Raw genomic sequence first — 16021 nt, 5'->3', positions numbered from 1 at the left:
AAAGATTCACCAGTTTCAAAAACACTTTCTTTAAAACCAAGACCAAACTTATCATTTTTACCCATAGTCAAAATGGAATCAAGTTTGCTTGAACTGGAATTAAATTTATCAAGTGTTGTTTTTGCTCTTTCAAGTTCAGAATTCAGCAACCCTAATTCCAGATCTTTCTTACTCATGAGAACTTCCAATCTAGCCACAACAGCTTTCAATTCAGTATTCTCTTTTGTGAGGGTTGTGTTCAACTGATTCCTCTTGTTCCAATCACAGTATAACTCTTCATAGAGTTTTTGAATACCTTCCAGAGTATAAGGATCAGCTACCTGTTCTTCACTGGAATTGTCAAGGCTAGAAGCTACAAAACAAACAGATTTTTGAACTGTGTTGCGTCCAGGTGTTGCAACACCGAAGCCAACACCAAGTGGATTGATCTGAAAATTTTTCTTACTTTCCAGTAAAGCAGTAAAAGATATGAGATCTGCCTGTTCAACCTTTTCTTGTTCTTCTTCCGAATCATCACCACTTAGAGAAATATTCATATCTTTCCGAAGGCGATTTGCGCATTCATAAGCATAGTGGCCATATCCCTTACATTCCCTGGATTGAGCATTATCAAAATTTTTACTTGAGGACTGAACCTTACCTTCATACCTTTATCGAGATCCCCGAGTAGCAGCAGGTTTTTGAGGCTTCTCTGAAGTAGGCAATTTAGGAAATTTTGAAGGTTGTGCACCTTTCACATCCTTTTTTTCTTTCATTACCTTGAGATAATCAGTGAACTTTTTCGAGATCAAAGAAATTGAATTCTCTTCAAGATCAGATTCCTTTACTTCATGTTGAACTTCAGAAAAATCATTGTAAACATCATTAGAAACCTGAAAAGCAATAGACTTACCTTTGGAGTCATCTTCGGCTTCCAACTCCATCTCATATGTGCGAAGAAAACTTATTAACTCATCCAAACCCATTATAGATGTATCTTTGGATTCATCTATCGCACAAACCTTGGTGTGAAATCTTTTGGGAACAGAACGAAGCACTTTGGATACAAGTCTCTCGTTCAAAATAGGATCATCAAGAACAGATGCTTCATTTGCAAGTCTATTCAATCTTCCATTATATTCCATGATGGTCTCTGATTCTTACATCCTCATTTTTTCAAATTTTGAAGTTATGAGACGCATCCTTGTCTTCTTAACACTTGCCGAGCCTTCACAATGAGTTTGCAGTTTCTCCCAAGCATCCCTAGCATAAGTACAAGTACCAATTAGATTAAACATATTCATATCAACAGAAACAAACATAGCATTAAGAGCTTTAGCGTTATAAATAGCCGCAGTATTCTCCTCGGCTGTCCATTGTGATCTTGGCTTTGGTCCTGGTACATCATCATCTCTCATAGGTGGTGACCAACCGTCAAGAACACGTTGCCAAGCCCTGGACTCAATAGATTGAATGTACATGCTCATCTTCAATTTTCAAGGGCCGTAATTTGTTCCATCCAAAATAGGTGGACGAATTGCACTTGTGTACGGAGTGTCCATAACTAACCTGTAACACAAACCAGGAACTCACTTAGTAAAGTCAAGTGGTGGCTCTGATGCCACGTGAAAGAAACGATGTACGTGGTTAGTTATGTAAAATAGGCAGTGTTGTCCTTTGTGTTGTAACACCACAGACAACACAGTGCAGCGGAAATTTAAAGCGTAAATAAAACACAAGTAAATAATTTTGCACGAGTATAAAAACTCGTGCGGGTGCCTTAGGGCTAAATATTACTAGTAAACGTAAGATCAGTCTTACAAAGCAATCATAGTAATTTTACGAAAAGTCATTAAATCCTAAATTTCTCAACAAGTTGAGAAATCAAACTTACATCCTAAAATACAACAGAGTATAAAAGAAATTGGATGCAACTCCCGTAGCCTAAATTGAAGAGACAGAAAAGATCTTCAATAACACAGTTTCCACAGTGTTGTCTCTGATGTCTTCAACACGAACGACAACACGAGGACATGCAACAACGATGGTTACAAACCTTGCTTCAGAGTTCTTCAAATTTTTCAATAAAATTCTTTAGAGTATGCGCAGTGTATTATCGTCTGAAGCCTCTTCACATCTTTTGCGTGAAATCCCCTTTTATAGATTAGCTTTCAAATCTTGAGGATTTCCTTAGATTAAGTTCTACAAGAATAAGCAACTATCTTTTAGTAGAAAATAAACTCTATCAAATCTTGCAAATCAAATCTTTATAATATTAAATTATATTATATCAAATAATCATCTTATCTTTATAATATTAAATTATATTATATTAAATAATCACTTTATCAAGACATGATTTAAACTTGACAAATATATCTTTAACATAATCGATATATATAAGATATTTACCATATATTTTATCTTGTCTAAAAAGCAAAATTAAAGCAAAATATTATAATATCCAATTAATTAAAGGCCGAAAATATCAAGAAATAAAATTCCTTTCATAAATAACCCAATCTAGTTATTATAAGAGATAAGTACCCTTTATTAGATTAGATTGTGCAACAAAAACATGACTTGTATGAAAATCACGTTAAAAAGTAGCCATAATATACACACTCCATATTCGTTTTCCATACGAATTAAAGAGCTTCAGAAAATTTATTCAAAGTTTTCTTGATCCCATCCTCCTCCACAGTTTGAGCTCACATACTCTCTTCAAATCTCGTTGTCCCAGAGCTCAGCTGCACTTTTGTAAGGTCCATCTGTCTCGTTCACGAGCAAGAAATCGCCGTCCAAAGTGCGCTTCTGATCAGGGAAGCTGCTGAGAACTTTGAAGTCCTCGTCAGGAATTCGCCACCCGAACACATGTTCGTTCTCCTTGATCCTCTCGGGACTATTAGATTTGGGGATGGCACTTGTCCCTCTCTGGATCGCCCATCTCACAAGAACCTGCGCTGGGCTCTTGTTTAGTTTCTTCGCCACCTTATCCACATATGGATTCTGTATCAGATCCTTTCCACCTAATGGTGAATATGCCTGCAAACGTACGTGCTCATCCAAATTAGAGAGTTGCCTAGTTTAATTTACCACAGGAAGTTGGTGTAATTAAATCTTACAGTAACATGGATCCCATGTTTCTTGCAAGCCTCCAACATTTTATCATTCCTCCATCCAGGATGCATCTCCATCTGGCAAACAGAAGGCTTTATCTCTGCAAAACTCAGTAGATTGTGGAGTTTCTTGAGAGTGAAATTGCAGATTCCAATGTCTCTAACAAGATTATCTTTCACCAGTTTCTCCATTTCCCTCCAAACACCTTCCATATCAAAATCCAAAACCTCCCCTGCTTTGGGAGGCCTGCTCGCTCCATCTTTCAGGCGAAATGGCCAATGAATCTATAACAAATTATTCAGGTTCATCATATTACAAGTTTTACCATATATTATTTTTTATATATATAGAATCTCAATTAACTTCCGGAGAGAGTGTGTGTGTAAATTATAAAGTACGTACCAGATAAAGATCAAGGTAATCAAGCTTCAGTTCTTCAAGTGTCTTTTGGAGAGCAGGCCTAACTCTTTCATGAGTCATATCAGTGCACCTACATGTACATACATATTGCATAAATATTTTTAAAAATCTGTATATGATATATCAAATGTGAACATGTAATTTTACCATAATTTAGAAGTCACAAACAGATCTTTTCGTTCTACCCCTGCATGAATGGCTTCCTCGATTCCTTCTCCCACCTGTGGATTATAAAAAAAAAAAAAAAAAAAAGAACGAAATGGGTATGCAAGCATAAACTTTGAAAGTGGTCATCAACTTAAGAATACAGATGAAGCTAGAAAATTAGAACCTCCGTATGAACACCATACTCCGTGGCAGTATCCACGTGTCTGTAACCAGCCTGCAGCCAAAAAATGAAATCAACTCAACATTAATTAATTAACACTTGCAAAATATATAAAGCTCAGAATATTAATTATTTATTATCATGATTAATTAGCTGTACGCTACCTCAACTATGGCTGTGTAAACAGATTGGCGAGGGGAATCAGTTTTCCAAGTGCCGAAGCCTACAGCTGGTATTTTGTTGCCACTCCGCAATTTAAATGATTCAACCTGTTCTTCATGGGGAACAAATGTTGCATGTGCCATGATATATATATATGATTTTCTCCCAACAAAACAAAACAAAAGATTTACAGTAGTACTGATAGTTCTGGTCACTCAAATTAATTCTTCTTATATAAGGATTCGGGCGGACAAGGTTTTGGGGAAAAAATTAAATATAATATATACTGAATGGAGGAGGACACGTTAAGTGGTTATGTGTCCGGGCATATTCTTTGACACCTTTGCTCTTGAGAGATCTCTAGAATGATACAGATTTGAGCTACATCACAAGTGGTTAGCTATATAAACGATATTGGCCATTTTTTTTCTAAAAAATATAAAGTGTAAGAATAAGTTTAAGATATTAATTTCAAAAAAAAAAAAAGAAGAAAGAATAAGTTTAAGAGAAATTCAAATTCTATAGTTGTAATGTGTTTTTGTTTAATTACTTTATTTTAATTAATTTAAACAATTCATAAAAATAACTTTTTTTGTCAAGTCTATATTGAATTAAAATATTCATATCCTAGTACTTAAAGCATCTGAAATATAAACCTCCCACTGAAAACCCCACCCCAATTGCAGGGATGGGGTTTTTTAAATTTTTTATAAACCCGTCCCAAAATCTTGGGACCGTGTTAAATTTTTTTTTTAAAATTTTTTTACACATTTGAAAGTTGCGCACTCCTCCATTGAGACGCGTGCGTCAGCAGCAGCAACTGTCTTTTTTTTTTTTTTTTTTTTTAATTTTTTTTAATTACTTTTTTTAATTTTAATTTATCTACACTATTTTAAAATTTAAATTGGATAAGGTAAGAACGGATTATTAAAATAAATTTCACATGATCCAAATTAATTAGTACATACTAATTTTTATAGTTTTTTAGTATATCATAAATTTTTAATTGAACATATGAATTAATAATATATACAGATTAAATTATAAATAAAAATGAAATTTTGAATAAAAAATATAGTTGGAGATAGTAAGTTGATAGTGGGACCCATAAAAATATAATTGAAGAGGTTTATGATAACGAAGAGAAGTTTTAAAAATGTGTGAGATTTTTAACTTTTGATGTGATCGTGATGTGACATAGTATAAACCCTTTGTAAAGGTTTATGACTACGGATGCCCATAGATAATAGTATTTGTGGAAATTATTTGAACTCAATCAAATTATATATATTTATTTGACCAATAAATTAATTTGTGTCATTAATTTATCATTTAATCAATTAAAAATTTTTAATGATAGGTTTTGATGAATTAAAGGCCAACAAAGTTACAGGAACTGCAAAGAATTTGTCAACAACTTTCAAGAACCACAATGCAAGTAGTGGGAAGGTGCAATTGGGAACTCGGGGAACCGGATCGACTCTCGAGGAACCGAGCAGAGAAAGAGGAGAAGACCAAGTCAAAATAGTTACAAGTAGTGGGATAGTGAAGTTGGGCACTCAGGGAAGCTTCGGCACTCGAGGAACCAAGTTGAGAAAGAGAGAGGGGAAGACCAAGTCAAAGCAGTTAAGAGTTAGTGGAGCTGTTAGTGGGGCTGTTAGTGTTGCAAGTAGTGGGCTAATGGAGGTGAGCAATTGAGGAACTGACTCAGGAACCAACATATAAATGAGGCATTCATGCAGAACACAATCGACAACCAACAATCCAACAATTCCAAGCTCCAAAAGCTCGAATTATTTAGCATATTTCTGCACATTTTCAAAATTTCATCATTGTTCTTGTATTTTTCTAGATTTTCAGTACATATTTTGTAAGGCCCGTAAATATTAAGTTCTTAATGACGGGATTTAAGATTTAAATTCCGGATATGAGAAAATATTTATTTGAAGAAGTTAAGAAATGTGGAATTGCAATTTCGGGTCAGAAATATTTAATTTAAGGATTTTTGGATTTTAAAAAGTTTATTATCCGGAATTCTTAAATTAAAAGATTAAAAATATTTGCAATTGATATTTATGGAATTTAAGATGTGAATTCCAAGATGATAAATATCAATAATGTCCGAAATGATTTAATTTTAATTCAAGAATATTTAATTTGAGAATATTTAGAGTTTAGACTTGAATTCTAATATTTTTAAATTATTTAGGATTGAAATTGAATTAAATCGCTTGTTCAGGGACTGAATTGCAATTAGGCCAACGTTCAGGGACCAAAGTGCAATTTTGCTTGCAACTTGCCATATAAAAACGTGTAATCTGTAGGAAATGGGCAGATTTCAGCCCAAACTTCAGAAGAAAACGAGAGAAGGGAAAAGGAAGGGGTTTCAACCATTTTTGCCTTTTCGAGTCCCGATTAAATTCAATCCGCCCGGTAGAATTTCCGATTGATCGTATATTTGCGATCACAGCTTCGAGTGCTACGTTTTGACGTAAGTTTTATGAAGTTCTACCATGTTTGAATTTTATGTTGTTGTTAGAATTAAGATTTGATTGTATAAACATGTTCTAGCATATACGACGATAGTATATCTAAGACGGATCGAGAAAAAATCGTCGTTTGGACATGTTTTGGAATATTGAAAGAATTATAGCAATTCTGATTTTTAGGGGATGATGTTCACGTTATTTGCTGCTAGAAGTGGTGATGATATGTGATTGATATGATTGTCTAAATGATGTTTAAGCTTTTGGATAGACCGAAATCATATCGTTACGCCGCCGGTTTAAGATTTTGAATTGATATGTATTATCAATGTCTAAAGCTCATCCTCAAGTGTTTAGTGGATGAATTGAATATGCAATTGAGTTTAGAATGATATTTGAATCGAAAGAATTATCGAAGTCGAATAGTTGCGACGTCGGTTTGAATTCCGATTGTATTAGTCAGATTTGAAATGTATCAGCTTTAAAGAAACATCGATTCAGATTGGAAATTGATGTTTAGATATGTTATACATTATTTCAGATTTGACTTGAAGATTATCGAAGTTGAATTGACGAGTTCTAGTTCGAATGACTTGAAGTATTTGAAGTTGAATCAAGAATACCTTCAAGTAGCACTGATTGAAATAAGCAGAATTTGATGTCAGATTTGGACAGCTTGTAGTTGATCAAGAATTGACAGAGTGTCAGTTATTTGAATCAGAAATGCAGGTATGAATAGACATTAATAAGATGGGCAGAATAACTCGAGATTGTTTTGCTTATCGAGTTGCCTAAAATCACATATTTGCCTGTTTTTATATATGTTATGGTTTACGTTTACATAAATGGGATAGATTATTCAGAATAGCTATTTTCTTGAATTTCCCAGAACATTTATGTAAATGTTTACCTGTGTAAGCTAATTTGTATTATTTGCTGTATTGAACATGTTTTACATGTTTTATGAGATGCTTGCAGATTTATTGCTATCTTTATGTGATTAGCTGCTTTGTTTTGCTTAATTGGTTATTGAGCAAGTGTTCAAGGTGTTTTATAGCTTTTAATGCATATAGCTTATGTTGCATTCATCTTGAACTCCAGCCTTAATAACACAGAGGGCAGCCATCGCCTAGAGTGCAGATGACGTTTGGAGAGCTGTAGTGAGTGGCATGAAATGTAGATTTATTTCTAGAGTCAGCTTGACTCATGGCACAGAATATGGATTTATGTTCAGAGCCAGAAGACTCACTATAGTTGCACCAAAGTCAAAGGAGTAAAATACTTGATGCTTCCTCGAATGGGCGTGTCGGTAGTTTGAGAGCTATTTTATTCCTCGGGATCCCAAAGAACCAAGCTTTATTGATATCAGCTTTGCTAGCCTATCCTTTGGCACATGCATTGCATTTATGCAATAACCTAGAGATTTCTATGGTTTAGATTATGCGTTTATAAATGCTAGCATGTTATGTTATTATATGGTATTCAAGATGTGAATTAGTTTATATGCTTAAATGATGTATATGCATGCTATTCATACTGAGATTTATTCTCACCGGAGCTATCCGGCTGTTGTTTTGTTTGTATGTGTGCATTGCATCAGGTTGGGGGCATAATCAAGCTAGAGTTGGCTTGGATAGCATCAAGAAGAGTTTTTACAAGTGAGGACTCGGGTTTAGCAGAAAGACTCGTACTTGTATTACTTATACATGTTAGAGAGCAAGAACCTTTATATAGGTTGTTTATGTCAAGTATAGATTTTTACTTGAGAATTCATGTATTCTAGACCACTTGATATTAGTTTGAATGCATGTAAATATATAGAATCATGTTGAAAGAGTATATGGATGTTTGAGATTTGATATACCATGTTTCATAGTTGGAATGGTTGTTTTTATCAGCAAATGAAGTCTGCAGCATTCTGAAGCAGAGTAGCTCGCTTGATCGGTAGAATATGCCGGATCGAGCGAGGCCTTTATTTTCCAAAGCAGAGAAATCAATTTTCTTTCTCGCTCGATCGGTAAAAGTTCACCGATCGAGCGAGACCAAAAATGTTGCAGGCCGAGAGTTTTTATGTTGCGCTCGCTCGATCGGGCAAGTTTCACCGATCGAGCGAGACACTGTGTTTTAAAAAAAAAAAAAATTTTAGCTATTGGTTTGAATATTTTTTTTTTTGGCTATGATTAATTGCTTATTAATCGTTTATTGCCCTAAGATGAGATTAGCAACCCGAGGTCCCCACATATTTTTAGTCATATTTTGTAGTTCCTCGAGCTTTCCAGCAACATTGTTTATTTTGTTTTATGGCAAACACTTGTAATTTTCGAATTTTTAGTAGTAGTGTTAAAGTTTCAATTGCTATTAATGATTTTTTTTTCACAATTTCTTATGTTCTTTGGCATATAACCGGTGGAATTGAGACCAACAATGAAACCGGAACTCATATTTTTGCTTGATTTTTAGAAGTTAGATTTTTATTTTTGTTTCTTATTTTCATTTGGCACTCACGTGTCTGGCACGCCTGCACTCACACAAAATTTGCCAATTTTTATGTGCAAACATAATTTTGGCACGCCCAGTGGGACTCGACGGATGTTAAAGAGCATATTTTTCCAGAAAGTTTGTGAAAAAATTGGAAGGAAATGCAGTCAAGGGACAATTGGATGTATGAAGTAGATACATATTCTAATGTTTTCAATTCTAATTATTTTTTTTCAGGTTCTTGGGAACATGGAGAGTATGGTGCTCATAATTTTCAGGTTCATATGGTTATGCTCCAGAAAATGAAATATGGGTTCCTCGGTCTTTTTTTATTGAGGAAATCGAGGAACATGGTGGACCAGAAATAGTGGTAGTTCCTTCTGCACATTCTAACTCTGTTACCACAAAGAACATGGAGGAGATAGGTTTGATGATGGAGAATGCCATGAAACAAATGAAGGAGGTCAGCAAAGGCTTGTTGACCACGATGAGAAACATGATGGAAGATATGAACAAACTCTGGGTAAGTGGAATCACTGTGGCAAACACATATGAAAACCACTGTGAACATGTCTTCCATGAGAAAGGAGATTCGGATGGTATCTCGAAATCCATTGAAGCCCGAGGATCCATTGGGAACTTTCAAGATGGTGATAACCCTGCTCGGTGAACCCCAATTCCAGAAACAATGTTAAGAGATACACTTCACCACCCAATAGAGAGGAGGAAGTGTGAAAAAGAACTCCTCAAAATCTTAAGTACAACAGTAATTAGATTCCAGATTTTCAACATTTTTTTGTCATTACAACGAACCATTAATCGAGAACTCAATTCTATGAATGCTCGGGGGGCACCATATCTCCCTCAAGTTTTGGTTATCACACACTTTTTGTACAGGTACAAAAATAAGTACAAAGTGTGTAGCGACCCTACCCGGATCCACTACCTAATCAGAGTTTAATAAAGCGCATGCAATAAATACTAAAAGCGTAAGGAGCGGATAATTTAAAGTACAACAAATCCAATCGGCAAAATACAACTGATGATAACAAAAGTGTATAAATACCATTATACAACCAAACCGAAGGTTCATGATAACAAATTCCTACCCTCTAAAACCTCACACTCTCAGGTCCTCAATCCTGCTGAGTGCCACCTGGACCGTCCAGCCTCAAACCTGCCCCGCCACAAGGTACACCACAATACCCAAACACGGGGCGTGAACGACAACTCTCAATACATAAGCAATGATATAAGTACAAATATGCGCACAAAGATGATTTAAAATCCCAGGTAAAACACTTTCTCATGGCGCCAGGAATATACAGTATCGGCTAGAGAGCTACTCCGCGAGGTACTCGTATATTCTATATCAGGGTTGAGCCAACCCCATCCTGACCCGAATCCAAAACAGGATACAAGTACCATATGGAAACTATCATACTCGACTCGAGTCCAACATGAGATCACTGTTCCCTATAAAAACTTTCAATGACTCACATCTCGCGGAATGCAGTCATACGTAAAATCGTGCATGTGCTAAGCGGTAAAACATGATAAAACATGATAAAATATATAGCACATACTCATGCAACATACATGCAAATATATCATGCCAGCTATCTCAGTCAGTACTTACGTACCTCTAACAACTGCTGGTCAAAACCTAGATCCGCTGGTCTAGACTCCAAGCCTACTAGCTCAGTCTACTGCTACTACAATGCAAATACTCATGCATAAATAATAAAGCTCTAAAAGCCTTAACTAAGCTATTGCATACTCCTAAATATTTTTAGGAAGCCAAAGTTATACCTGCGTCCGTCGTCAGCCCTTTGCTGTCGATAGCCTCGAAACTAGGCCACAGCTTCGCTACGACACCTGAATCGCTAAGCCACTTCCGGAATCCTGATAGGACGCATAGATCTCCCTAGATCTGAGTTAGAAAGCCTAGGAATCGAGAGAGAAGAGAGGAGAGAGGTGCGCGAAATGAGTTCTCGGACCCTCTATTTATAGACACGGAACGGAACGTCTGTTTCTCAACGTTGCGTCCGTTCCGCCTGACGAACGTTGATTCCGATCACCATCGTTGCTTTCGATGTCACATCAAGTGCGTAATCAATGATGTAATATTTTTGACGGATGACATCAGCTGCCAGAACGTTGCCTCCATTCCAGAACATTGCTTCCGTTCGGCCTGACCCTCCGGATCATTTTCTAGTGCTCTGGATCCATTTCTGAAGTCCGTTAATCCAACCAAAACTTCCTTAATCATGTTTTAATTAATCTTAACATGATCACGTGATTAATTACTCGTTAATCATTAATTCTGGATACGGGTCACTACACTTTCCCCTACTTAAGGAATTTCGTCCTCGAAATTAAAGTCAGAGGAAAAGTACAAACTTAACACGAACGTTCTTTATTACAACTGAACAAGTACAAAATCGATGCAAGAAAGTACAAAATCTCAAAACAACTCTGGATGCTCAGCTCGCATCCGGCTCTCTAGCTCCCAAGTTGCTTCTTCAGTCCCTCTACGATGCCACTGCACCATCACTAGAGGTATGCTCTTATTGCGAAACACCTTGTCTTTCCTATCAAGAATCCTGAGAGGTCTCTCCACGTAGGACAAATCCTGAACCAATTGCACCTCAGTCGGATGCAAGATGTGCGACTCATCTGCCACGTACTATCTCAACAAAGACACGTGAAACACATCATGGATACTGAAAAGATATGGTGGCAAGGCTAGACGATAAGCCACGTCTCCAACTTTCTCAAGAATCTCAAACGGACCAATAAATCTCGGTGATAACTTGCCTTTGAGTCCAAATCTCATTACCTTTCGAAAAGGTGAAACTCGCAGGAACACATGTTCCCCTACACCTCAAAATGTAACGGTCTGCGGTGAGTGTTAGCGTATCTAGTCTGTCGATCCTGGGCTTCCTTAATCCTCTTATGGATCACTTCCACTGTATCGGTCATCTGTTGAATCATCTGAGGACCCTCAACCTGATGCTCGCCAACCTCGTCTCAAAACAGAGGTGTACGACAACGACGTCCATAAAGATCCTCAAATGGTGCCATGCCAATGCTGCTGTGGTAACTGTTGTTATAAGAAAACTCCACTAAAACCAAGTGGTCATGCCACGCTAGACCAAAATCCATCACTGTCGCTTGAAGCATATCCTCGAGGGTACGAATAGTCCTCTCACTCTGCCCATTGGTTTCCGGGTGGTAAGCTGTACTCAAACTCAGAGTAGTTCCAAGAGCTCACTGGAAGCTACCCCAGAACCTAGAGGTAAACCTCGGATCTCTGTCTCTGACAATACTCAATGGAATTCCATGAAAAAGAACAACCTCTTGCACATACAAACGTGCCATCCGATCGAAAGTAAAGTCCCGATTGTAAGGCAAGAAATGCGCGGACTTCAAAAATCGATCAACAACAACCCATATAGCATCACAGTTCCTGGAAGACACAGGCAAGTGGATGACAAAATCCATCATCACATGCTCCCACTTCCAATCAGGAATCTCTAAGCTGTGAAATAACCCTCCGGTTCGTCTAAACTCTGCCTTGACCTGCTGACATACAAGGCATCGAGATACAAACTGGTAAACACTGCGCTTCATTCCTTTCCACCAGAACCTCGTGTGTAGATCCTTGTACATTTTCATGCTACCAGTATGTACAGAAAATCTACTACAGTGAGCTTGAGACAGAATCTCCTCTCGTAATGTGGAATCATCAGGAACTACCACATGTCCAGAGAGACACAACAGACCATCACCCTGCAAATGAAAACCAGAAGTATTCCCCTCCTGAGCCAAACGGGCTAACTTATGCGTCTTCAGATCAATGGCCTGCGACTCACGTATACGAGTATACAAGGCTGGTTCGGCAAGTACTGACGAAACACAAACTCCCTGCTGCTCCTTCCTATGCCGAAAAGTAAAACCCAAGGAACAACATTCCTCTACTACTTGCGCAACCGAGCTGGTACGAAGCAAACTAACGTACACTTTGCGGCTAAGAGCATCCGCAACTGGGTTAGAAGTGCCTGGATGGTACTTGATATGTAGTAACCCAGATTTAATTTTAAGATAATGATATGTTAAATTAAGCGTTAGTAATTAACCAATTCCATGGCTTAATAGGACTTCAGAATCACCAGATGGAGCGCTACATATAAAGGTAGTAGCCAAGTTCCACTTTACATGCTATGATATGGCATATAATTTTAAAAGTGGCAAAACATGATTAAGGATTCCTTATTTTGTGAAAATAAGTGGAAAATCAGCTTCGGAACGTCCGAAAATGGTAGAAAGGGTCCCGAGGGTCTCAGACAGTTTGGAGGCACCGAAATGAGTTCAGAGCATCCGAACTCAGATACCAAGTTCGGAGGATCCGAACCCAGCTCTTAGGAGGCTCCAAACTCAGCTAGTTCGGAGGCTCCAAACTCCCCCAAACGGCAATGCTAGATGACTAATCCGCGATTTTTGACAAGTGTCATACATGCAGGTTCGGAGGGTCCGAACCCCAGTTCGAAGGCTCCGAAATCCGACAGATTTTGCCTATAAATAAGGCCATTCAGACTAGAAATTAGATATAAATCATGTATTCCGATTGTTCAGTTTATAGTAAGCGTAATACAGAGGGCCCAATTGGTAATAGTGAGATTCTGGAATAACAAAGAAGTTGTTATAGTCATCCAGAGTCAGCGACATCAAAGGGCTTACTACGAACGAAGGTATGGTCCGGGAATCTATTTAATTTTTGGGAGTACTTATTAGCTTAGTTAAGGCTTATAGAACTTGTGTAGTGATATGGTGAACTTTTGAATATAGGCTTGGAACCTAGGATCCTACTATACTTGAACTAGCCTAGAGGTACATATACATTGACTGAGATTGCCAGCGAGTATACATGTTTATATGTTGCATTTATTTGACATTATTATATGACATGATATATGATTTATCGCTTTCTATATTCATATGTCATGTGCATATACACGTTGATCCTATACCTTGTTATACCTGATTATAGAGCCGCTTAGTTCTATACTCGAAAGTCTGTCACTGAGAGTACCGCGACGGCGGGGACATGTTTGTCTGACTACTCTGGTGTACTAGACGAGTGTGGTTGCACCCAGAGGATGATCCGTGCGGTGGCAGCACTCATATGGCACCGGTACTGAGCATGACTTTTCAGATGACCCTTTACCAGTCATCATGTTGCATGCATCATATATATACGTGTACTCATATTTATATACTGGGTGTTAGCTTTCACGTCCTAGTTGTTATCTTGGACACCCTATTCCAAGGGTTAGGTCACAGGATGGACGGAGCTGGTAGTTCAAGGCATGACTATGGAGCAGGAGCCTTGAGGAGTTATTTATACAGCAGGATTCGATATGGCTGTATAATGTTTCTTTTAAGTTTTTTGATATGGTTGTAGCACTACAGTATTAAGCCTGGACTTGTTTTACTAAGCTGATATGTAAATTATGGATTATGTTTCCACACGTTTTACTCTGTTAAGATTTTTTCTTTATTAAGTTTATTGCATGCTATTAGTTGCCAGTTAGTAGGTGATTCCATGCAGGGTCACTACATTTTTGGTATCAGAGCATGCATAGATTTTGGGAATTAGTACTTGGAATTTAGTTTAGTCTTATGTAATACTTGTGCATTTGGGATTTTAATGTGCAATTTTTTTTCAGGATATGGCTGATGAGAGTCACGGTAGTGTTGGCCAGGAAGGTGGTCATCATCGTCACCATCGCCATCATGATGATCGTTATTGTCCTCATGAGGGTAGACGTCGCTACTCTATCAATAAGTTCATGCAAGTAGGATCGAAACCCTTGGTTGGAGGCGAGAATCCTGAACAGGCAAGAGGTTGGATGTCTAAACTCGAGAGTGCATTTCGAGCTTTTGATTGCACTGAGGAGCAGAAACTGGAAGTTCTAGAATTTGTTCTAGAGGATCGAGAACGCTTATGGTGGGATGCCAAAGCTACTCAAGCACGTACTTAGAGAGGACAGGTGACTTGGAGGGATTTCTATCAGCAATTTCAGAAAATGTATTTTCCTCCAGCTGTTCGTCAAGCACGATCTATGGAGTTGCTGACTCTGAGGCAAGGATCAATGACTATTGATCAATATCAGCAACGATTTCTTGATCTGTTACCTTTCAGTCCTCATATCAGTGACAGTGATGCATCCAAGTATGATATCTTTTTGCAAGGCTTGAATCAAGATATCTACTCATAAATTGTCGTCTGTGATGATCCGACATCTTATGAGACTTTGGTGAACCATTGCCGTCAAGTGGAGAACAGCAATAGGCGGGCACAGTTGATGATGTCAGGACAGCCTAGTGGATCTCTTGGGCCTAGGGCTCAATCTGTTGTGCAATCTGGACCTATGTCTTCTTCTTCTACTACTACTTCGTCTGGTTCTCGTGGTTCACGAGGTACGTTCCATTTTGGGAAGAAGAAGAAGAAGGAGGAGTTTTTCACTCACTGTGGTGGGAAGCATCCTGCAGCTTCGTGTCGGAAGGCTACTGGTGCTTGTTATATTTGTGGTGAGCAGGGACATCTGCGGAGAAATTGTCCTCAGTGTATGGGTTTTGCTAGTGGATCGGGATCACAGGTTGGATCTCAGGCTTTTACTTTTCCATGTCAGCAGCCAGCACCACAGAGTTCTTCTGGTTACCGTCCACAGACTCAAGGGCAGGTGTTTGCTCTGTCTCAGGAGCAGGCTACTGAGGGAAGTGATCGCATGTTGGCAGGTACCTTTTTGTTATGTGGTATTCCTGCACTTGTCTTAATTGATACTGGAGCATCGCATTCCTTTATTTCTAGTCGCTTCGTTAAGAGACATAGATTACCTTATGTATCATTAGACATGGATTTAGTTGTATCTACTCCGCTGAAGCAGGAGGTAGTAACTAAGCGTCTAGTGATGGGTTTCCTTCTAGAGTTTGAGGGTCATGTGTTGTCTGCTAATCTGATGATTTTAGCGATGGCAGATTT

At 37.9% G+C, this 16021-nt stretch overlaps 2 protein-coding genes across 2 annotated transcripts; both read right to left on the bottom strand.

Annotated features, from left to right (window-relative positions):
- Nucleotides 1–2542: 2542 nt before the first annotated feature.
- LOC140892657 (aldose reductase) lies at nt 2543–4232 on the bottom strand. The gene is made up of 6 exons (XM_073301604.1): nt 4012–4232; nt 3851–3901; nt 3667–3740; nt 3502–3589; nt 3105–3383; nt 2543–3024 (listed from the first exon to the last, which is right to left on the bottom strand). The coding sequence occupies exons 1-6, from the start codon at nt 4150–4152 to the stop codon at nt 2704–2706; spliced, it is 954 nt and encodes a 317-aa protein (XP_073157705.1). The 5' UTR covers nt 4153–4232; the 3' UTR covers nt 2543–2703.
- An 8014-nt stretch (nt 4233–12246) lies between these two features.
- On the bottom strand, nt 12247–13124 carry LOC140889626 (uncharacterized). The gene is made up of 3 exons (XM_073297346.1): nt 13116–13124; nt 12647–13047; nt 12247–12445 (listed from the first exon to the last, which is right to left on the bottom strand). Exons 1-3 carry the CDS (start codon nt 13122–13124, stop codon nt 12247–12249), a joined length of 609 nt encoding a protein of 202 aa, XP_073153447.1.
- Nucleotides 13125–16021: the final 2897 nt, after the last annotated feature.

This window comes from Henckelia pumila, chromosome 3, assembly GCF_033568475.1.
Source record: "Henckelia pumila isolate YLH828 chromosome 3, ASM3356847v2, whole genome shotgun sequence".
NCBI lineage: Eukaryota > Viridiplantae > Streptophyta > Magnoliopsida > Lamiales > Gesneriaceae > Henckelia > Henckelia pumila.
The sequence above is the reverse complement of the archived record's forward strand: the minus strand, read 5'-3'. Positions and strand labels throughout refer to the sequence as shown.